At 37.8% G+C, this 27,487-nt stretch overlaps 1 protein-coding gene across 1 annotated transcript in view; it reads right to left on the bottom strand.

Moving 5' to 3' along the window:
• LOC104130992 (sodium channel protein type 5 subunit alpha-like) overlaps nucleotides 1-26,386 on the bottom strand; it is a 47,158-nt gene extending 20,772 nt beyond the window's left edge. Inside the window, exons 1-15 of the mRNA XM_035899626.1 lie at nucleotides 26,108-26,386; nucleotides 24,552-24,670; nucleotides 23,107-23,196; nucleotides 21,883-22,011; nucleotides 17,606-17,697; nucleotides 15,349-15,591; nucleotides 14,707-14,770; nucleotides 13,965-14,109; nucleotides 12,405-12,599; nucleotides 10,711-10,902; nucleotides 5,177-5,279; nucleotides 3,234-3,472; nucleotides 2,959-3,111; nucleotides 1,425-1,778; nucleotides 196-648 (exon numbers count right to left, since the gene is read on the bottom strand). Coding sequence (XP_035755519.1) covers nucleotides 196-648; nucleotides 1,425-1,778; nucleotides 2,959-3,111; nucleotides 3,234-3,472; nucleotides 5,177-5,279; nucleotides 10,711-10,902; nucleotides 12,405-12,599; nucleotides 13,965-14,109; nucleotides 14,707-14,770; nucleotides 15,349-15,591; nucleotides 17,606-17,697; nucleotides 21,883-22,011; nucleotides 23,107-23,196; nucleotides 24,552-24,670; nucleotides 26,108-26,380 — 2,844 coding nt within the window. The 5' untranslated portion in view covers nucleotides 26,381-26,386. The remainder of the gene's footprint in view (nucleotides 1-195; nucleotides 649-1,424; nucleotides 1,779-2,958; nucleotides 3,112-3,233; nucleotides 3,473-5,176; nucleotides 5,280-10,710; nucleotides 10,903-12,404; nucleotides 12,600-13,964; nucleotides 14,110-14,706; nucleotides 14,771-15,348; nucleotides 15,592-17,605; nucleotides 17,698-21,882; nucleotides 22,012-23,106; nucleotides 23,197-24,551; nucleotides 24,671-26,107) is intronic.
• Between the last annotated feature and the right edge of the window lie 1,101 nt (nucleotides 26,387-27,487).

Here is a 27,487-nt window from a genome sequence, read left to right as displayed (position 1 = left end):
GATGAAAAAGAGGATATTCAACATCTTGCTGAACAACTAAGACTATTTGGTAGCTCTTGCATTTTGAAGCTACTAGAAGAACAATGATAGTAAAATGGCAGAAATTACAGAAGGGATAATGTTTACTGTTGAGTCTTCAAGATTTTATTTACAGATGCAAGTTACAATAATTTTTTAAATATTAATATTCCCTACCTTTTTTCTGCATTCTATTTCTCTGCATACACTGTGCTCATCATCACCTTCATCGGTGTAGATCTCTGCTACTGCAATGGGAACACAGGTACTATGACTGGTTAAAATTTCTTCATATTTCCTTGTTATTGAGGAACTTTCTTCACTATTGTAATAGCAAATATCAAAGCCATTGTTGTCTATGTCCTTTCTGACATCTGTCATAGCATAGTTATTTTTTTCCATGTCTTTGGCAGAAATTTTCACTGAAGTCTTCTTTTTGGCTGTTGTTTTGACGCTTCGTTTCATTATTTTGCCACAATGATCCAAAATTCTGTCTTTCACAGACTGCAGGCCCTTATGAATCCGTGCAATGGCAATCTGACATTTAGTCATGTGTTCAGGTTCCTCTTGTCCCTTTGAGGAGTCAGTACTGAAGGAACTCAGCAGCAAGGCAATGAACAGGTTGAGCACCTTAAAATATTTAAAGAAAGTTGGAGACTGCTAACAGAAAAGACATTTCAGAAAACTCTCCTTAGAGAAATAAATCTCAAACACACTTTCATCAACCACTGCAATGAAATTATTTACCATTATACTGCAATATTAATATAATATGATATGGCTCCTTCCAGAAGGAAAAGCGGGAGAAAAAGGAAGGAAGTGAGGGTTTGGGTACTACAAACATATTTTCACATGCTGTGATGTTCATAGTGCACAAGGAGGTAGTTATGTTAAAAAACAGCAGGCAAAGATAAATTTTAATAACACCACCATCAAAAAAAGATCTGGTATACACCAACAAACCAAGCAGATGAAAAAGATTTCATCTTCCAGTATATATACATTAGATCTAGTATATGCCCCACAAACCAGAAAGTCTGGGCACTGCAAACTTTTGATAATATAAGGATAAGTTGGTAGGTGTTAAAAACTCTGAACAGTTTGGTTATTTGATGCTAGCAACAAAAATGATGAAGAAATCAGACACCGAATTATCAAAAGCACTGCACTTCTACAGTCTGGGTAGAAGGAATAATTTTATGTATTTTGCTTAGCAGCTATCCCTTGCATGAGAAAGACGGGAAAAGGAAAAAAAAAGAGAAGAAAAACATACATTAAGTAACATTCAGAAAAGAGAATAGTGTGAATACTCTTCAAATTATAAAGTTTGCCTTGGAAAAAAGATGCCAGTAGGGATGGAAAAAAGGGTGCATTTGGTAGGGACTGAAAAATAGTTTGAAACTCACCACCAGGTTTCCTATCACCAGGACTAGCAAGAAAATGGGAAGACATAGCTCTTTTCCAGCCACTTCCATACATTCCCACATGGTTTCAATCCATTCTCCACATAATATTCGGAAAATAATAAGGAATGAATGACAAAAATCCTTCATATGCCAGCGTAAATCCTCACTGGTGCTTATTTTATAGAAATTCTTCTCATAATAATTGCCCAAAACCTGCTTTCCTACTACAGCAAAAATAAATACAGTGATAACCAAAACCAGAGTGAGGTTACCCAGAGCACCAACTGAGTTTAGAATTATTTTCATAAGAGTATTTAAGGCTGGCCAGGACTTTGCCAATTTGAAGATCCTGAGCTGTAAGTAAAACACAAGAGAACAACGTGAGTGGTGGATGCTGCATAGATAGTGCACACAGAAGAAAAAGGATGCTGAATTTATCATGCTGTCTTTACTTCAGTAACACCATCATAATTTTTCCCCCCAAAGAAAGGTTTTTAATTATTCAGATCCAAAAGCGCTGTGCTTAAACTCAGATAAAGTTACTGAGAACAGAGAACTGCCAAAGGAAGCTTTCAGATTCTTTGTGTTAAGTTAGATACAAGCACATGTAAGTCTATTAGTATTAATAACAGTAATAGCAATAATAACCAAGTGGCTTATAGGTACTTGGACAAGGTTTATGAAATGACTGCATTTTGAACTAAATCAAATGTAGTCAGACAGAAATTGAAAAAAGAATTTTTTCTACCTCTCGCCCAACAGACTTAAAATAGGATCCGAAAAGCCAGATGGGATCTATTCTATGTATCCTTATGAATAAAACCGACATTTTTAGTCAAATTAGCATTCAGGGCTATTAAAATCTCTCAGTCATGATACACAGGATAAAACAGAGTTCAACTGAATTTCTAGGTGTGATGACTCTGAAAAGCTATGAAGAATGTTAGAATTAATTAGTAAATTTAGCATTCTAAAAACACAGTAAGGATGTAAGCAAAAAAGTAACATTATACATAGACATCTCAGAGCTACTCCTCCTTTTCCCTAAGATGGTGGAAAGCCTTGAGGAGACGTCAGGGACAAGTCTAAGCCTTGAGGAATGCTACATTATTTTACAAATCTCAATTCAGAATGAAAAGCTGTGAAGGAATCCTTGCTATCTTTAAGCTCATGAAAACACTCAGGTAATATCTTTTCCTAACTGAAGATGTTGTTGAACTGAAATGTAGTTGAGCAGTGCCACTGTACAGACCTAACCAGCAAGCTCTCTGCCAGGCCAAATCTCCAAGGGGGTGTGCACTGTGCCAGAGGATTTGTAGTATCCAATATACACAGTATAAAACCCATATTGAACTCATTCTTTAATATCCATTTAGTATTCACTCCAACTAAAAATTCATGTTGTCTTACTTTGCACCAACAGAGAACTGATTTAACAGATTCATCAGTAAAATAATTTGAGGGTATTTCACTGCAGTCTTTTACAAATCTATACAACACATGTAATTTTAAAAAAGAATAAAGAAATAATTACCAGCCTGAAAGATGACAGATTTTCTTTAAAGCTTATTAGGCCAATCATAACAACTATACTATCAAAAATATTCCATTTTTGCTGAAAATAGTTGTAAGGATCTAGAGCAATGATTTTCAAGATCATTTCTGCTGTAAAAATCAGGGTGAAGACCTGGAATGAGGAAAAAGAAATCCAGCAAGAAGTCATTGAAAAAGTATGTCTCCTTATGGGACTGTCCCAGTATAAATATGGGGTTATAACTCCATATTCCCTCTAACACAGACTTAACTTACCTTGTCACTTATAAAAATCATTTGTTGGTAATTGGATGGCATGTTAGGGTACTCCAGAGCCATCAATAAGGTATTCACGATAATGCAAACCATGATTAAGAGATCAACAAATGGATCCAAAATTACTAATTTCACCTTCTCTTTGACTGCTCTCCAGAATGGACAACAATTCCAAATCAGATACTTTCGAGCAAAACGTTTGCATAGTGAAGGGCATTTCAGTTTTGACTCTTGCAGTTCTAAACGACAGAGGGAAAGTGACATACAAATAAACTTGTGTGGAATTGTGTAGTATGAAGAACAAGACAGTCAGTCATAGAAAAGATGGAAAAATCAATCTCTTGTGAGCAGAATGGCATCACTGAAAAAAAATGTTTCACTCATTCTACACAAACTAATCACAAGCTATTTAAAGGTCGCCATCAACAAATCTCACAATTGCAGAAACAGGTGATATTACCCAGCTCTTCATATGTTCATTATACTACCGAAGGATGATAAGGGATCTGCACTGAGAAATAACTGTCTCTGGGAAAACTGGCAACTTGTTTCCTGTGAGCTGCGTCTGTACAGTCACAGATGCAGCATGAGTTGAAAAAAAGTCCAGGATAAAATGAAGAAGGGTGTCCCCCATATGTTGGTGTCCATAGTTGAGGATAGGGTTATAAGGTATGTCAAGCTGGAAGGGACCACAGGAGATCTCTAGTGCAATCCCCTTCTCAAAGCAGGGTCAGCCACAAGGTCAGAGACTGCATAACCTGTTCCTCTGTCTGACTGTCACCATGGTGAAAGCTTCTCCTTACACACAGTTCAAAGCTCTCTTCTTTCAGTTTATGTCTGTTGTCTCATCTTCCCACTGTGCACCACTGTGAAGAGCCTGGATTCATCTTCTTGATAATGATTTCCTACACACTGGAAGGCTGATTTAACTTTACCTCAAAACCTTCTCTCCAGGCTAATCCAGCTCAGCACTGGGTAAGTGCTCCAGCCCCTGAGTTGGTGGCCCTCTACTTAACTCAATGTATTTATTGGACTGGGGGACAAAGTGAGCATAGTATGTAGTCTAGCAAGTGCTTAATAAAGGGTGATAATCACTTTTCTCTTGGCTATGATCCTTTTAATATAGTCCAGGATACTGTTAGCCATTGCTGCTGCAAGGGCATGTTGCTGGCTCATGCTCAGCTCGCTGCTCACAAGGACCCACAGGGCCTTTCCAGAGCTGCTTCCCAGCCAGCCAGCTCCCAGCCTGTATTGCTGCAAAAAGTTCTTGCAGAGAGGCAGAAGCTTACATTTGTTCTCATCAAATTTTCATAAGGTTCCTGTTGGCCCATTCCCCCAGCCTGTGTCCCTTTAGATGGCAGCCCCTACCTCCAACACATCAAGTGGTTCCCACCAAGTTTGGTGCCATCTGTAAAATTTAAGAGCAAGCCCTCTGTTGTCTCCTCCAGGTCACTTAGGACAAGATGTGTCCCAGGATATACCCTGTGGTACTCCACTTCTTACCTGCCTCCAGGTAGAATACAACCTGTTCACCAGACACTTGAAGCCCAAACATCCAACCATTTTTTTGTCCAGCTGATTGTCCACCCATGCAGACCCTAACAGCCTAATCTGGATGAAAAAACACCATTCAGCCCATTCAGACAGTGTTGAAAGCCTTGCTGAAGTCAAGGTAAATGAAAACACTGCTCTCCCCTCATCCACAAACCCCAGCCATTTTATTGTACAGGGCAATCAAGTTGGTCAGGCATCATTTACCCTTGGTAATTGCAAGTTACAGCTGCAGTTATGTGAGATACTAGAATATTTATTTTACTGAAATTTACCTTTGATTGCAGCATAATTTCCCCTAATGACTTTTAAAATAATGCTGTTTGTGACATTTTGATCTCTTAGGTCAAGTTACACAATCACCATAGAAAAAACACTAAAGAATGACTTACGCAAATTGTCTGTAATAACAGTGGCTGCACTCATTAACCTCTGTCTTCGTAAAGGATCATTAATATTGTCCACTGACAATTCATAGGACAGCAGTATCTGTCTCTTTGGTTAGAAAGACAACAGAAGATGATATAACAAGGGAATATGAAGAAATGGCAATACAAAAATTATGTCCAGTGTAAGATAAATATGCCTTTTTAAATACATGTCATAATGAAGGCTTACCTTGCTGAAAGAATGTAAACCAAACCAATACAACAATATCATGTGTTTGCCTTCGAAGGCAAAGGGCATTTCATCAAAATTAGTAATATTTTTCAGGAAGTTGTTTCCTTCTGAATATATTTAATAATAATAATGCTATTATATAAGAAGTAGAGAATCAGTAACAGGGGAGAAAAGTAAAAAAATCATTCCATCTTTCCAGTGACTTATAAAAAGAACATGCAAAAAGAAGACTCATCAGTTTGAATAAGTTATTGACTATTTAACTATGAATTTCTGACTATTGATAAATAATAATTTATTAATATTAGGAATATTTCTTTAGTGACTCAACATTACTGGTTTTCTCAGCCCTATTATACCTATCAAGATCTATATTGATATCGAACTGCCTAAAACTAGGGATGGGACTACTTTTGTTTTCATTAGAAGTTACAGAGTGCTAAACTCTGTTCCTGATGTGCACTGAAGAACAGTATCTTACGGGACGCTGAGTCAAAGATTCCATTCATGACACATTAATATCACACACACGCTTTTTAAAGACTAAGTAGACAATTGTAAAACACAGACTGCAAAGAATACGTGAGACTCTGAGGTAGAGAAAAACAGAAAGAATTAAGCTTCTGGTATCAGGGAGGACACAATTAGAACCACCAGCTGACAGGGAGCTACTGACTGACCACATCATCATACACAGTTACCTTTCAGCACAACTGGATTTGTTTCATTTTCTTTTTGTGGGGAGGGTATCTCAGTAAAGATATCATAGAATCATAGAATGCTTTGGGTTGGAAGGGACCTCTAGAGGTCGTCTAGTCCAACCCCCCTGCAGGGAACAGGGACACCTTTAACCAGATCAGGTTGCTCAGAGCCCCATCCAACCTGGCCTTGAATGTTTCCAGGGATGGGGCATCTACCACCTCTATGGGCAACCTGTGCCCGTGTTTCACCACCCTCATCATAAAAAATTTCTTTTTTATATCTAGTCTGAATCTATCTTCTCTTAGTTTAAAACCATGACCCCTTGTCTATCGATATGTCATATCATGACTTCAAACTTCTACGACAATAGGATTTTTATGAACATATTCAGGAAATTAAACTGATATCCTTGACCTCAGGGGTTTAATAATAATTATTGCTTTTTGTCTCTCTGGTATCTTAATGACTTGAAAAGCTAAGCAAAATTTAGCTGATGGAACTGTCATAGAATAGATATATGAAATTAATTTATAATACAGTAGTGAAATGTTCATTTTTTTTATCTCTATTTTTTCAGAATCTAAAAGACTCAATTAGACTATTCTAATCACATCCCAGTTACCAGTGCAACTTGTCCTTTCATTCCTTTCTATATTATTTGGTGTCTCAGAGGAGAGAAACTTAGACAAATTTGTGCACCAGCCTGACTAAAGTCCTCAGTCTTCTTGTTGAAATTCACATCTGTTCAGAAGCATTCACAGTTAGTGTTTTTAGAAAGGTTAAGAGCATTCATCAATCCTGAACCAGTTACCGCTGCTCATCTATCTTTAGCTGAAGTAAAGAACTGGTAATGCAAAGTCCTCTGACAAATTGGGATTTAAAATAGGGATGCGCACTAGAGAAATAGTCCATTCAAGTTTGTATAGAACTGATTATGTCCTACCAAAAAGTTTCTATCTCATATGCTTTTTTCTCTTTGGCTTAGTATCCTTAGCCTCTTTCTGTGATTAAAGTAGAGAGTACATTGTTTGAAGAGTCCTCAGCTGCAGCAGAGCTAGTACTGCCAGTAGTTGCCATAACATGAAACAAACTGCCATGTTTCTTGCAGATTATATTTAGTTGACTAAAGTAGAATTCTACACTGGAACAGCTCACACTGCTTGGATCATGCTCTAGGCCTTCTTTTTTTCTTTTTAAAATATGAAATACCAGTATTTGTAGGACAAAGTAAGAACCATGATGTAGGGGAGCGAGAGGAGTGAGTGTACAGGTGGACTATGCATCTTGAACAACCCTCATGATTGATAAATAGCTGCTTCTGCTGTCAAATGGCCATCTGTAAGTATGTGTAAGGCAGCATAAGACTACAATCTCGCACGGTCACAATTACCTGGAGCCGGGTCTTGGAATTCTTTGTGCAGATAGTGTAGAGGCATCCATTAGCAAGCAGAGCAATGTAGTTCAAACTCTGCAGAATATACTCCCGAAAAGCGTGTTCCACTTAACGTTTCTCATACCAGGTTCTAATGTGATCTATTGTCTGTTTCCAAAAGTTCCTATACAGAGATATTCATAACTTTGCCAATCTCTGCACATAGAGAGGGGGAGGGACCTTGGGAAGGGTCTGAAAATGTTATTTCTGAAATTTAAAATATAGATTGCTTTTTGGCATCCAACCTGTGCAGATTTTGCAGCCTTGGAGACGTAAGGTCTAGGAACTTAACCAAATTTATCTCCTGACTCAGTCATCTCCTGCAACACAGTTGCAGACTTAGAAGAAAAAAATGAAATAGGGATAACCAGCCGTAAGAGGTGATTTTTATACTTACAGAAGATACGACACCTGCTACAGAAAGACTTTTATTTTCCCTCAATAGGTATAATAATACTCTACCATGGACTGTGACAGACTGTTCTCTTTAAGTACAGCAGAACCAAATTAGGTCACAAAATGGCATTATATTCTTAACACGGCAGGGGAAACATTAACGACACTCTATAAGAAGCAAATACTGCACTAAAGGAGATGACAGATGGCAGTTGCTGCCAAGTGGATGATTTTGACTCCTTCAGCTCAGACACATAATTTAATATAGCTAGGATGACAGAATTTAGAAGAAATTCTGACCATGCTGACTGCCAGCATGAAAAGCTAATCCATTTTAGCTAGGATGACATGTCTGATAAAAGCTCCCCTACAAGGATACTTTTCAAAAAGCAGTTGGGCCATTAATCCTTTACTTTATTGGAAAGTTTCCATTTTCTATGAGATGGGTGGGAACAATTCTGATGTTATCCCAGAAGCAAAAGAGAATCTGCCTCAAGATGGAACAGACTATTTGGGGGTGTAATTGAAAATATGTTGGGAGACAGTGAGGTGAGGGATAATATCAAAATGAGCAGTGTATGTTTGGGTGATGATTTCTAGGTCTCCACATCTAGAGACCCTGCTCAGTCATGGCAAATGATTACCATAAAAATGGAAGGAAGAAACACATCCAAGAAGGTGAATGAAGACTGGTTTGAAATTCCAGCTTGCACTATCAAAGGTATGACTGCAAAGCAGGGTTTCAGTCAAGGCGTTATTTGGACACAAACATTTAGTTTTGCACCATCTGTTTTTCCAGTGGACCCTGTTTGGTCTAAGTCACAAGCCTGTACTGGAGAATGGCTGCTGCTAGACCAGTATAACAGCATTGAAAGCTTTCTTTTTAGATATCGTTGAAAATAACTCAGCAATATGAATAATTGCCTGAGAGTTATCTCAGAAGATTCACTCAAGATTAAAATACTTAAATATAGGCATCTAAATGTGGATATCTGCATAGAGCCAGAGAAAACATGAAGTTGGGAAGGTCCTCCTGGAGTCCTCCCACTCCATTGCTCAAAGCAGGGCAAACGTCTACTATAGGGCCTTTTCCAGCTACATTCTGAATATTTCCAGAAACGCAGATTCAAAAGTTTCTCTGGATGACCTGTTCTAACATCTATCCTCTGTCACAGCGATTTTTTTTCCCCTTAAAAACTGATCAGAATTTTCCTTGTTGCAACTTGTTCCCCTTGACTTTCCATTGTGCGCCTGTGAGAAGATCTTGGCTCCTTCCTCTTTATATGCTCCCATTAGATACTAGTAGACAGCAATAATCAGATTCTTCCCTTCCCCTTTTCTCCCTTGGGTTGAACAAACCCAGCCTGTACACCCCTCCTCACATTTCACATGCTGCAGACCCTTAATCGTCTTGGTGGCTTCCACTGGTTTTGCATATCTCAATGTAATCCTCCTGGAGAGCTCAAAACTCGACACAATACACCAGATGCAGTCACACACACGCTGGTCATGCCAAGTGAAGATACACACAGGGACTAAGCATTGAAAAGGTAACAAATCTATACTCTACATAGATGCTGGACTATTGGTAACATGATAGTAAGGATGGTCCATAAGATATACAGTATTTTGCCATTGTCAAATGTACTGTGAAAAAACCCCAAGATTAAACCAAGTAAGAATTACAGGTCTTAACAGCAGTTTCCTAATGGATTTAGACAGGAGTGATGATCAGAGGGATCTTTTCCAAAGCCAGAGGACACTGCTGTAATCAAGATGTGAAATAGCACGTGTGGGATTCAGGCTAACATTCAGACATCCACATTTAATTTCTCCATGTGCACAACATATCCAAAATCCCATTATAATGGATGCATTTTTTTTAATAAGTTTGATTCACTTAAACATAAGTGTCTGAAGCCATTTGAGATGGTCTATTGAGACATTGGGTATCTGAGACATCCAGAGTCTCAGACTAAGCAGACATGACACATCATGTCTGTACACTTCTGTAGAGTAGGTGGAGGCCAGGTAAGACACCCAAGAAATCCTCTAATGTCATGAGGTACCAACTTGTGACCCAAAAAATTAAATCTCCATTCAGCTCTGGGAGTTTAGAAGCTAAATCACATGTAAACACCTGCAAATCAAAACCCAGAGCACAGTCCATTCCATAACATTTGAGATGCCATAATGTATTTGAGATATCCACATAGTGCTGGAAGATGTGATACAGATGCCAAAGACATCCAGGATACCCAATGTGTCCAAGAACATCTAAAATGGCACTAGATGCTTATAGTTAGACAGAAGAATCACACCCCTAACATTAGAGGTCTTCATACTGAACTGAATCCAACCCTAAATATTTAGGTCAAAGAATTAGCTGTGGGTACAAAAAAAGAAAGGTTAGGTCACTATGGAAATTCTAAAACTTAGAGGATTTTCTACATTTGTTTATGCAGCACAATAGAGATGCCGACAGATCTTACCACAGTTACAAGTGCAGAGGGCTATAATGTGTCATACATATGCTACTGATGGCCACTTTGGACTTTCCTTTCAAGTTCATACAGTGCTATCTCCCTCTGGTCCCAAAATTTAACTTTCAGATTGCTTTAAAAAACAAGTTAATCCAACGCATGCAAGAAGGAAAAAAAAAAAAAAGAAAAAAAAAGAGGGAAAATAATTACAAATAAAGCAAGCTTTTCTGCTCATCAAATTGTCCTATCACCTGCATGTCTAATGAATATATCTACTGTTTTGAATACTTACAAGCTTCTTCTGGCAGCGACCAGGCTGTGAATGAAATATATGTTCCTCTTTGCCATGATCACCTAAAATTAAGCTTTGTCTTAAAATAGGTTTTTCTTTCTTCATCTCTTTTTCATTTGAATTTTTCAAGTCAGCAACTGACATTTCAGACCTGGCATGTAAGGCCTTACTACCCTCTCCAGCAGCCAACATCTGTAAAAAAACCAGCAAAAAGTCGGTCTATTAATACAAGGCAAATGGACTAGGATCATACACAGTTTAATTATTATGCTATCTGAATGCTTTGCACTAATAATTCTTAACTTTGAAATCTTAAGCTACTGTAAAAAGACAGAAGTACACAATGCTATTCACAATACTGAAAGATAAAACAGGGTTACTTATCAGCTACTATAATTAAATTTTGTCCTTGCCGCTTTAGATATTGAATTTTGTATCTGAATTACAGCATATTAGGATATATCCTTTTACTCTCCTTTTCTTGCTTTGGAAAAGACCTTGAACCCAAAGACAACAGAAGACTAAAGGCTCAAACTAAATCCTAAAATGTTAAACGTTTCTTAACTACTAATCTGTTGAAAGAAAAATAGAAGGAAGAAAAGCTTGGCAAGCTGGAATTTCAGACAGAAAAATATTACAGGCCTGTCGACAGCTGTAGAGGAGGAACTTGGTAAACCAGTGATGCCTTTCATTTAACGATGAAATTGGGTAGTTGCTAGAGAGTATTTGTATGTCCTCTTACAAGTCTGACTTTTCTGATTGTTAACGGTAAATCAGGGGTGTCTTTTATAAAAAGTTACAAGATAAAATATGTCTTACAATAATTGTTAATCTATCTTGTTGCCTCAGCTCAGAGCTTCACTTCTCAGGAATAAAATAAAACCATCAAGGTGATCCCTGGTCCTCTGTGGTCCAAGGAATGAATGAATCTAGGCAATACTGTGCCAAGAGGAAACACTGTAGAAATCTGCTGTGTGTCTATTAGCTCTCCAAACCAACAGCAGAGAAACTAACACAGTCTCTGGGTGTCCTTCTACAATAACATGGAACTAATGGCATTAGCCTGGCCAAAGACTATTCCTGCTCTTGTCCACTGGTAGACCTTCTGCATGCAATCACTCAAAAAGAGGCATGACACCCCTTAAATAGCTGAGCACAGTGGCTCTCAGAAAGCTTGCATTTTTAATCAATCCTGAAATCTATCAGCATCAGAACTTCCAATCTCAGGGAACTGTAGAAATGACAACTTTTCTTATGGATGCAAATTTACTCACTCATACTTCCTTCATCAGACTACACAGTAATAGCAAGGAGGACTATCCAGAGAAAGGAATTTTTGTACGCAGCAATAGTGGTAGTGTACGAGAATGGGGCAAACCACAGAGCACAGGCCCGTATGCAATACCGTAAAAGCAAGCCATTCCTATACAATGTCAGTTCTGCAAATCCTAAAACTTAATATGATTTTACTCAGACCCATGCTGTTTATTTGTATCACAGAAATGTTTATACATATTTAAATGTACACACACATACATGTGTATTTATAAAGAGACATACAGAAAGAGAAATTAAGTGTGAGAAAGTACTGTAAGAAGCACATTTTTAATTAAAAAACCTTATTTCTCTATTTCACAAAGAGAAGAAAACAAAAGGAACCACATACTATGTAATATATATCATAATTTACAAACCCGTTCTTTCTCTAGAATTTGTTGGGCATCCTGAAGTAATTTTTCCTTTGCCTCTGTTTCAGCAAGAGTAGCTCTGTTTTGCTCTTCATATGCCATAGTTACTACAGCCAAGATCAGATTGAAGAGGTAAAATGAGCATAAAAAGATGACCCCCAGGAAAAATAAAATGTAGTTCTTTCCAGATGTACGGATAGTCTGTGAGGAAAAGGTAAAAGTTGTAGTAAGTTCTTAACAAACTAACATTCATAATACAATTTCCAACTAACTTTAAAAAATTTCTTTTCCTATATAATACAAAAGGTAAACATAATGCACTGTAAACAATTTCTTTTCCTATACAATACAAAAGGTCAACATAATGCACTGTTTTCTTTAAACAACAGTAGGATCCACCTCTGGTCTAAGTTATGGAGAAGGTCTAGAAATGCGTCTAGTCAGGAGTTCCCCTGGCCTTCAAGTAAACAAATTTCAGTTCATAAAAACTCCTCTGTGATCACAGTGTTTTCTCTTTAGGTAACAGACCATTAAACATTCATAATGATGCCAGGTATTGCAGAGAACTAAAAAAATCCATTCTTAAAATCAAGTAACTCCCAGAGAATCAGGCAACTGATCATCAGACTTTAAGTCATGGGACGACAACTTCAGCTATAAAGAGATATACAAGCGACTAAAAAGAAATTAATAAAACTCAGTAATAAGGATGAAAACTAGGATTATCTAAAAAATCATGAAAGATGCTATAATTATTGAACCAGAGGAAATATTTAGACTGATTGCTTATTCTTACGTTTTTTTTTTTAAATGGCAGCAGAGGAGATGACTCAAAATTAAGCTCGAAGACATTAAAAATTAAAAACTACATGACCTCCAAATGGAAGATGCATCCATTTTAAAAAAATCTCAGTTAATAAAGGCTGCTGGAAAAAAGTTAAAGTGGACCATGCGAAACCTACAGCAAAAGGCAGAGGATAATTCTGTTCTAGCAAAGGCACCACGCAGATGTAAGGGATTCAGAGAATTCTCTACATGCAATTTTTGTATCATTTTTGTCAAAACCAGAATTTAAAAGTTACACTCAACTCTCTGAATCAAAACATAAAGGTTCCAATTTTTTTACTACCAGTTATCAAAAATTATCTGGAATGTAAGTGTATATGTTGAGCCAAAAGGTTTGGTGAGGAGTCGGGACTTAAAAGGAAGAGGAACAGAGTCTGTAACAAGTCCTCATATCCCCTGCAGCAGCAGTGAGCTCTCTAGCCGGATCTACCACATACCCCAACCCTTTGGTAGTCACACATTAACATTGAACGATTAACCACTGACCCAAGTGTGTTCTCCAACAAAACTATGAACATTCACAGCAGGATTGTTCCCATCCAATGTCACTTGCAGAAGGTGTTACAACTTAGTCACTTGAAGCTTCTTCCTTAATATTTGCATTGATTTTAAAAGAAATTTGGTATCAGTAATGTTAAAACAGGTGCAGATTTTTCTAGTGGACGTAAAGCTCGAAAGTGCATGTCGGAAGTCATTCTAGCTGGTAGTGAAAGTACCTACTTGTCTGTAGAGACGCTCCCAGTAATCCTGTGTCATCAGACGGAATAAAGAAAGGAAGGCCCAGCCAAAATGATCAAAACTTGTATAACCAAAGTCAGGATTCTTCCCAATCCTCCTACAGATGTAGTTTTCTGGGCACTCTTTGCTATCCACGAAAGAAAAGTTAAACAATAGTTACTTGTAGTATTAGATTGTACCCGGAAGCATTCAGTACACAACATCAAATATTTTGTTCAGTTTATCTGAAAGTCCATTTCATTATTCCCCATTACAATTCTGCCAGAAGGGCTGATTTATACCAGACAACCCCAGAAAGCCATTTGTCTAGTCAAAGAAACTAGACAGAAACTCTCCACTGATGTAGGATGCATTCAAACAAATACCTAGAGAGGGGAAAAAATGGAAATATGATTACTTTTAAATAATTCAGCAAGACGAGGAGAGGAGAGTTTATTAATATCTCACAAGTCTTTACTGATCTGTTCCCCTCCTCCTTTATATCATTCGACATTACCATTATATTACCAGTGGTTAGCAACAAAGCACATATATAATTGCTTGCATCCTAGTACTCTGCTTTGTTCTTTTTCTAATGTGAAATATCTGGGGTTTAATTTAATAACCCCCACACACACATTCCACCCTCCTGAAAAATCATCACAATTCCATTAGGCCAAAAATAAAACCACAGTCCATCTGGAGGAAAAAATAAGAAGGTACTGAAACTGTTTTTTTCACTTACTCAGGATCTGAACTGAACCCACAGAGCAGTATTTCAGAAGATTTATTCATTCTGGCGCAGATATCTAATAAAAAAAATATCAACAAATCATAAAATCAGAAAATGTCAGTTGCTACAGCACTCTGACAGTAAACCATACATTACTGCACTTTAAAAAACAGCCTGATGGACCAAATCTCTGTGAAAGACTCCTTCCACAACAACGGGCATATAGGGCTGTTTCTTGGCAGATATGTGCCTATGGCAATTTTTTTAAAGAAAAAATTTATTAGCTGTGTAACTCACAATGTAAGATTTTATTTGATCTCTGGTAAAAATAAGAATCTCTGCAAGGAGTAGGCAAAATCCTTGAACAATATAGCTTAAGTGATGGAAAAAAATCATTCTCTGTGCAGTACCCCTAAAATTAGGATACTCCATGCAATGTGCATAGGTAAAGAAGAAAATGCTTATAGAAAAATCAGTCCCTTCTATCCCACCACCTGCTAATCATTCTCCAAATCCCACATTTGCCAATCTCTCACTCAGTTGTCCCAGAAACTTCAAACTTGTGCAAATGGAAGGACATACTTTCTTGTGAGAAATACATGGCACTATATTTTAGCATCTCTGTGAAAAAAACAGACAGACATAGGAAGATACACAGATTACGTAAAGGGAGAAAAATGTAAAATTTACCTTCATCATTTGGTAAAAGTATCTTGGCATCCTTACATAATGCGTCATTGTATTCAGTGTTATTGAGGACACATTTGAATGTTAAATTGTTCATAAAAAGCTGGAGGCCTATTAGAGCAAATATACTCAAGCAAAACACAGTCAAGATCAACACATCAGTAAGTTTCTTAACAGATTCAATAAGTGAATTTACGATGACTTTCAGACCTGGAAAAATAAGATTCGATAATATGCAAAATGAGAAGAGGAATACAGTAGCGTTCCCATATGACAACATACAACAACTGCAGGTATGTTAAAAACAATCTGTGTAAATGGTATTGTAACTTCACAGTATTAAAAGAGGTAAAATAAAGCATAGGAATGAGTAAAGTATTTTTACTTAAATTTCCTAATCATAATTTATTTGGGTTTTACTTCTTTGTAACATGAATTTTGCTAACTTGAAAATTCTAAATTAAGATGTCAACTAAGCAAACTCTTAGGAGCTTTAATGAATATGGACAAATTTCTGTGCTTGATTAACATTAACCAAGTACTTCACATTGTGCCAAATACACACTACAATAAAGGATAGCTTCTGCTGACCTCAGGGAATTCTGTCTTATAGATGTCACCAGTTTAAAAGCAAAAGAGCATTTATGACACTAGGAAGGGAACAAATATATTTTGGGGGCCACCCAGCTGGAAAGCAGCATGGCAGAAAAGGACCTGGGGGTTCTGGCAGACACCAAGTTGAACATGAGCCAGCAGCGTACCCTTGTGGCAAAGAAGGCAAGTGGTACCATGGGATGCATTAGGTAAAGCATGGCCAGCAGGTTGACGGGGGTGATCACACCCCTCTGTTCGGCACTGGTGGGCCACATCTGGAGTACTGGGTCCAGTTCTGGGCTCCCCAGTACAAGAGACACATAGGCATACTGAAGAGAGTCCAGCAAATAGCCACAAAGACGATGAAGAGACTGGAGCACCTCTCACATGAGGAAAGGCTGAGAGAGCTGGGACTGTTCAGCCTGGAGGGCTCAGGGGGGTCTCATCAATGCATATAAACATCTGAAGGGAGGGTGTGAAAGAGAGTCAGGCTCTTTCCAGTGGTGCCCAGTGACAGGACCAGAGGTCCTGGGCAGAAACTGAAACACAGGAGGTTCCCTCTGAACATCAGGAAACACTTTTCTACTGTGAGGGTGCCTGAGCACTGGCACAGGTTGCCCAGGGAGGTTGCAAGGTCCCCATCCTTGGAGACATTCAAAAGCCATCTGGACATGGGCCTGGGCAACTAGCTCTAGGTTGCCCTGCTTGAGCAGGGGGGCTGGACCAGATGATCTCCAGAGGTCCCTGCCAACCTCAACCATTCTGTGATTTGTATATATAAACTGAAGACCAATATTCTGGCAGAATATCTAAATTTGAAATATGACATAGGCAGAGAGTAATATCCAGGATTCCTCTAGAAGTCTTTCAATAGAAAAAAAAAATTTGATCTCCATTTTCTATGGTGAATATGAAAGGAAAAGTATTGATGGGTTGTTTTGACATTAAATATTAAATACATCCTATGTTTAATTCCTGTTATAATTCCATAGCAAAAAGAAAAAATATGTTTGTAATTACATAGAAATGGTAAAGTTAATATATATATTATGACAATGGCATATATAGCCTTTCATAGTTTTTCAAATGAGTTTTTGCAGTCAGATTCTGAAATCCATACTTTGGTATGCTAATTAGTGGCATGACTTACAAAAATATTGACTATCTGGACAGTATATGCAAAATACTGCTGATGAAAGTATTATCCTCAATCCAGATAGTGGCTGTGGTCAGTAAACAAACAAACAAAAAACTCTGAAATATTTTGAAATCAGCATTCTGGGAAATAAACCATAGAAGATTAAGAAATATGATGGTATAGCCATCATTACGTTAAGACAATGTATTGAATAAAAAAAGACAAAGGCTAAGTAAAAAATTACTGATGGGATAGAAAAAGCAGAAGATAGAAAAATTTGCCTGCATCAAAATAATTTTGAGGAAAGATGATAAAAAATATTCTGTTAGGATGCTGCTGAGGTTTACTACAGACTGCAAACCAGTCACACCTTGGGATCCCCTTAACTGTCAAAAAAAGTGACCAGAAAACTGAAGACAAGAACAGGAGAGAAATTACAAATAGCATATTGCTGAAGTGGAGAGAAAATTAGTAAAACACATTGTTCCTTACCTGGTATTACCGAAATAGCTTTCAAAGTCCTCAGTACTCTGAAAGTTCGAAGAGCTGAAACCTTGCTCAGTCTTTTACACATAGTAACATACCTATAAAATTAAACCACCATATAACTGAATGACAAAGATCCAGCTTTTCAGAGCATATGCATATTGAGCACACAGTCATGAATAAGTTACAGAAAAGAAATAGGTCAAATACGTCCTAATGCAGATGTATAAAGTTAGGAATCTAAGTCCATTGCCAGGTATTGATATAAAATAATGTGACTTTTGAAAGTACCTCTGAAAAGAAACACAGCAATTTTTTACTTAGTGTGGATTTGGATGCTTAACTTTTGAAGTGTTTATTCATCAAAATGTCAAATAAATATAAAACCTTCTCATACTGAGGCTAATCTGATTTAGATCACATGGAAGTGTATGTTGCAGCTATCTCAAAACTAGTCAATATGTACATTAGGAGAAGGGAACAAAATTAGGTTTACAGTATGTTAATTCTGTACCACATGGCTGCCCTTCCAACTTCTACTTAACAGACAGCTAAGAACTTGAGTACTGAAACTAGTTTCAATGTAATTGCTTCAACAATTTGAAAATTTCAGAAAATAAGGATTATAAGAGTTGCATATTCTATACAGCACTTTAACAGGTTACCCCATATTTGATAAGACTTCTTCAATGTCAGAATGGACATGAATTGTGACGCATCTTCTGACAAGGTCATACTGGTAACAGAATTCCTTAAAATAAAAAGTCTCAATAACAGAGCATGCGAAACATAGTTTGGAAAGGGCCTCTAGAGATGATCTAGGCAACCTTCCCCTCAAAGCTGACTTTTGTCAGCAATAGATCAGAATACTACTAAATAATTCTCAAGTACCTTAAGTAATAACTGCATTTGAATTAACTGATAATTTCCAAATACTTTATTTGTTGCATGATAGGACCCAAAAAAAAAAAACCCAGAAGGAGATAACATATTGCAAAATGCTTATATCTGCTTGAAGACAAATGAATTAGGAGTATGGCTAGGGAAGTAGGACCATAAAATGAAATTGTTTATAATACTGTTGGATTCCTTGATAGTTACCGGTGATTAACAATGTGTAAGCTCCTTTAAGTGGCTTATAGATTACTCATAAGAATACTTTATTCATATATATGGGTGTGATGATATCTGAGTACATAACCTATTATTTATAAATAAGAAAAAAGTCAGGGATATGACAGTTGATGGCAGCCTTTGCTACAGAGCCCATGAGTTGGTGGAGTCTAAGACCCTGAGAGAAGTAAGCAAGATGAATAGCAGAATAAAAATCCTGGCCTTTAGGACAGCAGATTTCAGCATGTTCAGGGATCTGAATCTGCCCCACAGAGAAAAGCTGTCCCCAGAACAGCTGGTTGATCTTCAGGAGTATTTTCTTCAAAGCGCAGGAACGATGCACTCTATAGAAAGTCAAGCAGATGTGGCAGAACACCAGCTTATCTGAACAGGGAGCTCCTGACTAATGTAATATTCAAAAAGGAAGCATGCAGAAGGCTGAAGCAGAGAGAACTCTGGGAAGGGACACTTAAACATTGCCAAGCATGCAGGGATGAAGCAAGAAAAGACAAAGTTCAGCTGAAGTTGAAGCCAGCAAGGGATGTGAAGGGCAACAAGAAGAGCTACTTTAAGTACATCAGCAGTGAAAAATGACTAAGTAAATTGTGGGCCTGCTCTTCAAGGAGGCAGGGAACCTAATGACAGAGGACATGCAAAAAGCTCAAACTGCTCAACGCTGACTTGATTTGGTCTTTACTGGTGAGGTCTGCTCTCAGGCCTCCCAGATCCCCAAGTCCAGTATCAAAATCTGTGGAAGTGAAATATTATCTATGCATCTATGTGCTGTAATCAAAAGGACAAAATTCAGCTGCCAGGTGGTTAGTGGTGGCATCCCTCATGGGTCAGTCCTGGGGCCAATATTAACAATTTTGTTCACATCTTGAAGAATCGAAGAGTTTGCCTTCAGTTCACAAATACTAAACTGGCAGAGAGCAGCCAATACACAGGGGGGCAAGGCTGCTCTGCAGAGCAAGCTTGACAGACTGGAGTTCTGGGCTGTAGAAACCTCACAAAGATCAGCAAAAGCAAAGGCAAAGTCCCGCACCTGAGTCAGCATGACCACAAGTAGGAGCTGAGGACAGTCTGGATAATGAGCAGCTTTGCAGAAAGGGACCTGGGGTCAGGGCAGACAAATTGAACATGAATGAGCAGAACACCCTTGTGACACAGAACACCTATCACATATTGGGCTAGATTAGCATAAGTCTAGCTCATATGTTGAGGAGGCTAGTTCATACATTGAAGGAAGTGATTTCTGAGACTGAATCTGGAGTACTGTCCAGCTTTGGGCTCTCCAGGGCAAGAAAGACATTTTACATACCGGAGCAAGTCCAACCAAGGGTCTAAGGGGGGCAATAAAAGAATTAGATGGTTAAACTGTTAGGCTGGATTGGATTTGTTGAGTCTGAAGAAGAGCAGGCTAATGGGGTGATGAAACCAGAATCTTATCACTGTCTTCAGCTGCCCAATGAAAGGTCTTAGAGAAGATGAAGCCAGGCTGTTCTTGAAAGCTCACCGTGAAAGGATGAGAGGCAGCAGATGTAAGTTGCTACACTAGATATTTCAATTAGAAATTTGGATTAAAAAACCCGCAATGTGATTGGAATGGGCTGCTCAGAGGGGTTTTTGAATCTTCATGCTTAGAGAAACTCAGAACTTGACTGGACGCGGTCCTGAACAACCTAATCTAAATTAGTCCTGCTTTTAGCACGGAGCTGGACTATATGATCTCCAGAGGTCCCTTCCATTCTAAGCTACTCTACACCTCAAATAAATTAGAACAAAACAACTGAAAACTATTCAGAAATGCTAAATGACAGAGATTTGCTTTGAAAGTTCTATGACTGGGCATGACTGAATCTGTTCACGGCTGCAAGTGAGGCTATTTTGCTTTTGAGATTAACATTCTGTGTTTGAGATGCAAATTCTGACTTGGTTTCTTCCTCATTTCTTGTCCACCTAGCTAGTAGGTTTTGATATGAACTTAAAGATGACCACAGCAGTGATCCATCTGGCCTATTACCCTGTCTTCAAGAATGATCCATAACAGATGCTTACGGGGCAGTTTAGAATCCAGGTAGTGATGATTCCCACATTTAATACTTCCAGCAAGTTTACAGCTCAGGGACTTCCTGAACAAGACATAGTACCTCTGTGTTGAAAAGAACCCTTAATACGTTTTCATCCAGGATTTTGTCCAGAAGCCTTCTGAATGCAACTAGTTTTTTTCCATCCACAGCCTCCTATGGGAATATGCCTACACGTAGTGCGAAAAACTACTCCCTTCTTTTTTATTCTGCCAAGTGACAACTTCATTTGGTGCCTTTAGCTCTCATTGTAGGAGAACAAAAAAAGAGAATTATTCTCTTTTTGGTTCTGTGTCACAGACTTCAACCATGTTCTTGCTCTGTATTTTTTTCGTAAGAGTTCTACTCCAGTTTCTCATTACGTGGAATACAAGATATACAACTACTCTGTCTGTTAGTTCTGACATCTTTTGAGATGTCAGGAGCAAAACTACATACAGTCCTGAAGAAAAATACAGGCCACACAGTGAAGTAACTACGTGTTCTGCTTCCTTCTTTATTTCTTACCCATAACGTCCTCATTTTCTATTTTCTTCTCTGACCATGATTGCACACTGGAGTGGTGTTTTCACAAGATTGTCTATTTTAACTCCAACACCGTCTTCCCAACAAGTGAAAGCTATTTCAGAGCCCACAACTGTGTATGTAAAGCTAGGTCTGTTTTTCCTTGAGCATCACTTCACATTCCTGGGATTTCATCTGCTATTTATCACCATGTCATTCAACACCTTGTGACCCATTTTGGATCCTTCTCAAATGAGTTTCATCTGATCCAGAGTACAACTAAGACAATATAAAGAGGCATGCTTGGTTTCGTCTGTCTATCAAATCACCTTTTAACAAAATTTAAATACATACTAAATTGAGAATGATGAAACAGTTCTAAGATCAGCTTTGCATTTACATCTTGTTTTAAGGTCTATGACTATTTTTTGCTTTGCAGATATGCAAAGGGTGATTCAACCACAGTAACTCTTAAGTAGGTAGGATGCCAGCCACTCTAAAGAACTTCAGCTATACCAAATAGCATTTTATCTGCGTGTTTGTCCCTTGAGTGTAAAAGAACAACTGAGTTTTACTTACGTTATGACAGTAACAACAAGATCCAAGCAGTTCCATGGATCTCGAAGAAAGGTAAATTCATTCCAAAAAAATCCTCTTGCTAATATTTTTATCAGTATTTCACCAGTATATATGCCAGTAAAAAGATATCTGAGAAGGAAAGTGTACATTAAAGTTATAGAAATAAAAATATTAATGAGATTGAGACACATTCAGGCACATTTCTACCTTTTCTATGATTTAGTCACTGGATGGAGATGAAGATAGAAATTGTGAAGTAAAAAAGGACAGGTAACAGTACTTTCAGAAACATCGTGAGTATAAGAAGCTTCCTTCCTGAATTTTACTATGACTTCCACGTAAATCTATAATTACAAATGTTCACATAAGCATACCACACCATTTCTCGATGAAGGATAGCTCACATTTCTTTATAAAAAAAATTTAAGACTGTGTTTATGTTCTGAAGTTGGCTGGAACATTTCAAAGCCTCAAAATTTTGGCAGAACAATAATAGCAAAGGCTGATTTTAGCCTGTAAATTTTGCACATTTTATTTATTTATTCTGATAAATACTCTATAACTGAAAGAAATCCTACATAAAATTAAGCTATCATTATCACCACGCTTACCCCAAAATAAGAAGAATTAAGATTATAGAACCTCTGAGGCTCCACGCATATTTTCAAGATTTAATTCTAGAACATTTGTTCAAGCTACACTGGATACAGTGCACAATTACAAAAGTTAACAAGACATTACAAATAGATGGCTTCCTAATGTGAACAACTAAACTACGGATGTCCCCAGGAAACAGCAAGAAAGAATGGAATGAATATTTCTCTCTTTATATTTTTTGCATGAGCTGGCCATAACAGACATTCAGGTTATTGCCTTAGAATGAGAGATATTAGGTTAGAATCCTGCTGCACAGTCTCTCTAAAAGGTTTCATCCTTAAAAGGAAAAATGGGGCAACCCTTTACATTACACCAGATGGCATATTTAGCCAATGTAGAGAAAAGGGCATATGGTGTAAGCCTCTAAGAAAAGGCACCAAGGCTCTACAGAAGACTGCGTGATATAATTAATAATAATCATCATCATCATCATCCTAAACCTTCTTCAGAGGTCTGTCTGAGAATTTTTGAGCCCCAGGATTAGATGACCACATTATTTAAATTTTTCAGTCCAGCATGTTAGTATCCGTAGAAAAAGAGTGAACAAATGGGAAATGAGATACTTACTCCGTCCAGCTAAGTGCTTCTGGAAGCTTAATTACAGCCATGGAAGCACAGTTGAGTAGCACAGTACATGTAATAAAGCCAACAAATAATGTGAATAATAGGTTAAGGAAAAAGTGCTATATTATAAAACAATGAAGTTCAGAGAAGTTGCTGATTTACACACATAAAAAACCATAAAATATTCAAATTATTAATTTGGTTTTGAATATGCTCAGGACCTTTCATGTGTTTTCCAAAGAAACTGATGTCAGATCAAACTTCTGCTCGGCTGGGTAAACTTCATGGTTTAAAAATAAAAATTAATTACCTGAATGTAGAGGTAGTTTTGCAAATTAGGATATTAGCGGGACATAATTTTTGACAGAAGAGATGAGGAACATAAATCAATGAAAAAAATCTGAGTCTTCTGCTGTCTACTGCTGTTTGAAATTTTAAAAACCTCCATTTCTTCCCAGTAGGAGCATGGAATAAAGAGAAATGGGCCACAACCCCATAATAACTAGGGTTGTTAAGCCTAGGAAAAACAGATGAAAAAGCTTAATTATCAATAACCAGTGTTCTCTGAATCTGGGAGTGCATATATAGATTCTTACAAGAGACACCTATGCTCTGCCGCAATTCAGAAAACTTTCTTATTTTATGTGGCAGGCAATGAAAACATACGTAACAAAAAACACCCTCTTACAAAAGTCCACTTATCACCTAATAAAAGTGGTTTTTTTGAAAACAAACATTCACCTTAAATTTAGGGTTTATTTGAAACTGAACAGCAAATTTAGTAATTTTTAATAGCATGAATACACGTTCAAAGTCAGCCATAAGTTCCCGTAAAAGGACCTATTTCGACAAATTAATAATTCCAAATGAAAACAGATGTTTGGCAGAAAGAGCAGAAACTACTCAGCCTATGGTTTTGCAGCTGCAATCCTTCACATTTTTACATTCCTCAAACTACATTTACATTTTGTCAAAAATACAAAAAATGGGTGCTCTTCACAGCTTTCTAAACTTGAGTGCGAAATACATTTCTTAGGATAACATCAGACTCTTCCACCAAAGCATAGCTGTAAATCACATCCTTCATGCGTTAATAACTAGGGAGTCACTGTTTTGTGTTTTTAAAAAAAAATTAAGCATGTCACCACACTAGAGATTTAGAAAAAGTTCTGGACAAGGGCTAAAAAATCATACAGTAGCCTCCAAATATTGTTTCATAACAATATCTGTAAATCTGACTTTAAATATGAGCTTTTTGACATTTTTACTTGTACCAACATCATGCATATATCTTAGCTGTTGCAAACCAAGATTCAATATAAATTTTAAAAATCTCTATCACAGCCACATGAACTTACATTTATGCTACTATGAACAGAGGAACAGAATGATAGAAAATGGTGCACTGTATTTTAAAACTGAAATAAGGGAAACCAATAAAAGGATATGAATGGATCAGAATTTTAATTGCTGCTTTTCTGACTGGATTAAAAGGACCAACTATACACAAGGCAGGCGTGGCAGTAAACCGGAAAATAGTCCTCCTTTTATTTATCACCATAAAAGTCTATAAAAAAAATACATAGTCTATGAAATATTTTAATGAAACAAAATTTTTCCCCCAAAATTAATTGTTTAGGTTTTCAGATCTGCCTCTAGAGCTATGTCTAACTGCAATTATGAGTAAATGTGAGCAATTCTTACTTGGAGCTGTGACCTGATGATACTTGAAAGAAAGGCTCCAGCTATATAAAAGTTCATTATTGCCTGTGAGGAAGACGTAGTAACGGGAATGAATTTGAAGAGCAAGTGATCATGTTCACTTGGTCAGAATAATTAAAGGATACTGTTCTGGGACTGCAACAATGATGTTAACCATATTTGAAAGTACCTTACTCTTGTACAGTTCTATAGGCTACAAAAGATTATTTGCACAATACCTATTCTGTAGGACTGCCAGAATCCAGTCCAGCCAAAGCAAAAATTTTAATTTTGAAATATCTCTAAATTATCAAGTAACACTGTAAATTCCCTTTCAGCTACCTGAAGGTCCATGCAGCTCAGTACTTTTGCCACATGAAGTAAAAATGAAATCTCTTAAAATCAAAAACACAGTTCACTAACTTTTATCTAAATTTCTTCTACTGAATCAGCCTTAGTTTCTCTACTTCAAGAATATCACTTTGACTATTTTGAGAAAAAAAAAATCCCTAGAAGAACAAAGCTTTCTGCATGTTCTCTGACTAAATGATTATATTCCAGTGACTTGCTGGTAGACATAAAAGACAGCAACATAGGACTGGATGGAACCTTCTGCTCTTCAGGTCAAGCCCCCCTCCACAGTAAGCAATCCTACAACAGACATTTCATTTAGAAAGGATTCCTAGAGCATCTACTTTACACGCTCCTATAGGCAACAAGACAAGACACTTTGCAATAGCATGGAGTATATAGGTAATATAAATATAGTACAATAAACAAAGCTGATGAGACATAAAATAACAGAAAATTAATTTACTATAATGAAAATATATGGGTTTACTACACAGAGTACTGGAAATATCTCAAATATGTCTCCCCTAATTTGTATAACATTTGTAATTCAGCAAAAACACCTGCAGTAAGTCAGTAATTCCAGCATGATCTACTGTTTGACAGGCACTGTTTGTTTATGCAACAGGGAGATCAGCCCCACAGACATCACAGAAACTGCTCTGCAAAACAAAGCATCAGTTATCCCAGGAGGTATTTCCTATCAAAGTGTATCTATCAAGTGTATCATGTTTTCATAATTAATTCTAATTGCTGACTGGCACTTAAAATACCTTTTCATTACATAATGTGGAGCATGCCTTAGCACTCCTGCCCCAAAAAACGCTAGTAATATGTGAGGATCTATCTACAGAACAATCAAAAGTCAGCATCTCCCGAACAGAGCTTTCACTATCTCTTAAGAGTTCAGCAGATCAAATTAAATAAAAAAAACGCTTTTGAAATTTTTAACCTTGTGATCACTGTAGTATGGATCAAAATCTTCCAGGGGTTCCCCAATGAGCTCCACAGGAATATCCCCATAGAGAGATGGCAGTTTTTTGCAGGTTTTCAGATCAAGTTGTGGAGTAAGTTTATCTTCTTCAACTCCTTGGTCCTTAGTATCCCGCTTAACTTTGGCTTGCTGCTTTTTTTTCTCAGCAATTCTTTCCTCAATTGCTGCCAAGGACTCAGGGGTGAAACGTCGGAATCTGTTAGTTTCTGATGGCCAAAACAAGGGATCCATTTTTCCTTCTATATGTTTGTTTCCAGTGCTAGGAGTAACTTAAAAGAGAAAGCTTATTGACAGTTAGAAAATAACAGAAATAATACACAACTTAAAACTAATACCCATTAGATAAATTATTTCTTCCTTCTGTGAAACCCCGTATGAAAACAGACCAGACCAGACCAGACCAGACTATTTCAGCTGGAAGGGGCCGACAACAACCATCTAGTCCAACCGCCTGACCAATTCCACGACTGACCAAGGTAAAGCACGTTATTAAGGGCATTGTCTCTTAAACACTGACAGGCTTGGGGCATTGACCACCTCTCTAGGATGCCTGTTCCAGTGTTTGACCACCCTCTCAGTACAGAAATGCTTCCTAATGTCCAGTTTAAAACTCCCCTGGCACAGCTTTGAACCCGTCCCATACGTCCTGTCCCTGGATCCCAGGCAGAAGAGCTCAGCGCCTCCCTCTCCATGTCCCCTCCTCAGGGAGCTGTAGGGAGCCATGAGGTCACCCCTCAGCCTCCTTCTCTCCAAACCAGACAAGCACAACATCCTCAGCCGCTCCCCATAGGACATTCCTTCCAGCCCTTCCACCAGCTTTGTTGCCCTCCTCTGGATGCATCCAAGGACTTTCACATCCTTCTGAAATTGTGGGGCCCAGAACTGTACACAGCACCCCAGGTGAGGCTGCACCAGCGCTGAACACAGCAGGATCATCCCCTCTTTCGATGGCTGGTGATGCTGTGTTTGATGCCCCCCAGGATATAAAGCAAAACCAACTAGAAGCACATTCATTTAGATGAAAGGGTAATGTAAAACAAAACCGACAAAGATCAACAGTTGATTCTGGATCCACCCTGTATAATTCAGGTTGCAGAAGAGATACTTTTTTCCTTTGCCTTTCCAGCTAGGAAGTGACAAAATCACATCTCTATCAGAACTCCGGCAATCACCCAACTGTTTCTCAGCGTAGCATCTTACAGCATCAGCAGCCTTGCACCTACCTCTGTACTTCTTGCAGACAGAAGTTAGTTTCATATCTGCCACCCCTGCCGCTTACCTGGGATCACAAAATGGTCTAATTGGAAAGGACTCTGAGGCTCATCAGATCCACCCCCT

This window comes from Egretta garzetta, unplaced genomic scaffold (assembly GCF_000687185.1).
Source record: "Egretta garzetta isolate BGI_Z169 unplaced genomic scaffold, ASM68718v1 scaffold117, whole genome shotgun sequence".
Lineage (NCBI taxonomy): Eukaryota > Metazoa > Chordata > Aves > Pelecaniformes > Ardeidae > Egretta > Egretta garzetta.
The sequence above is the reverse complement of the archived record's forward strand: the minus strand, read 5'-3'. Positions and strand labels throughout refer to the sequence as shown.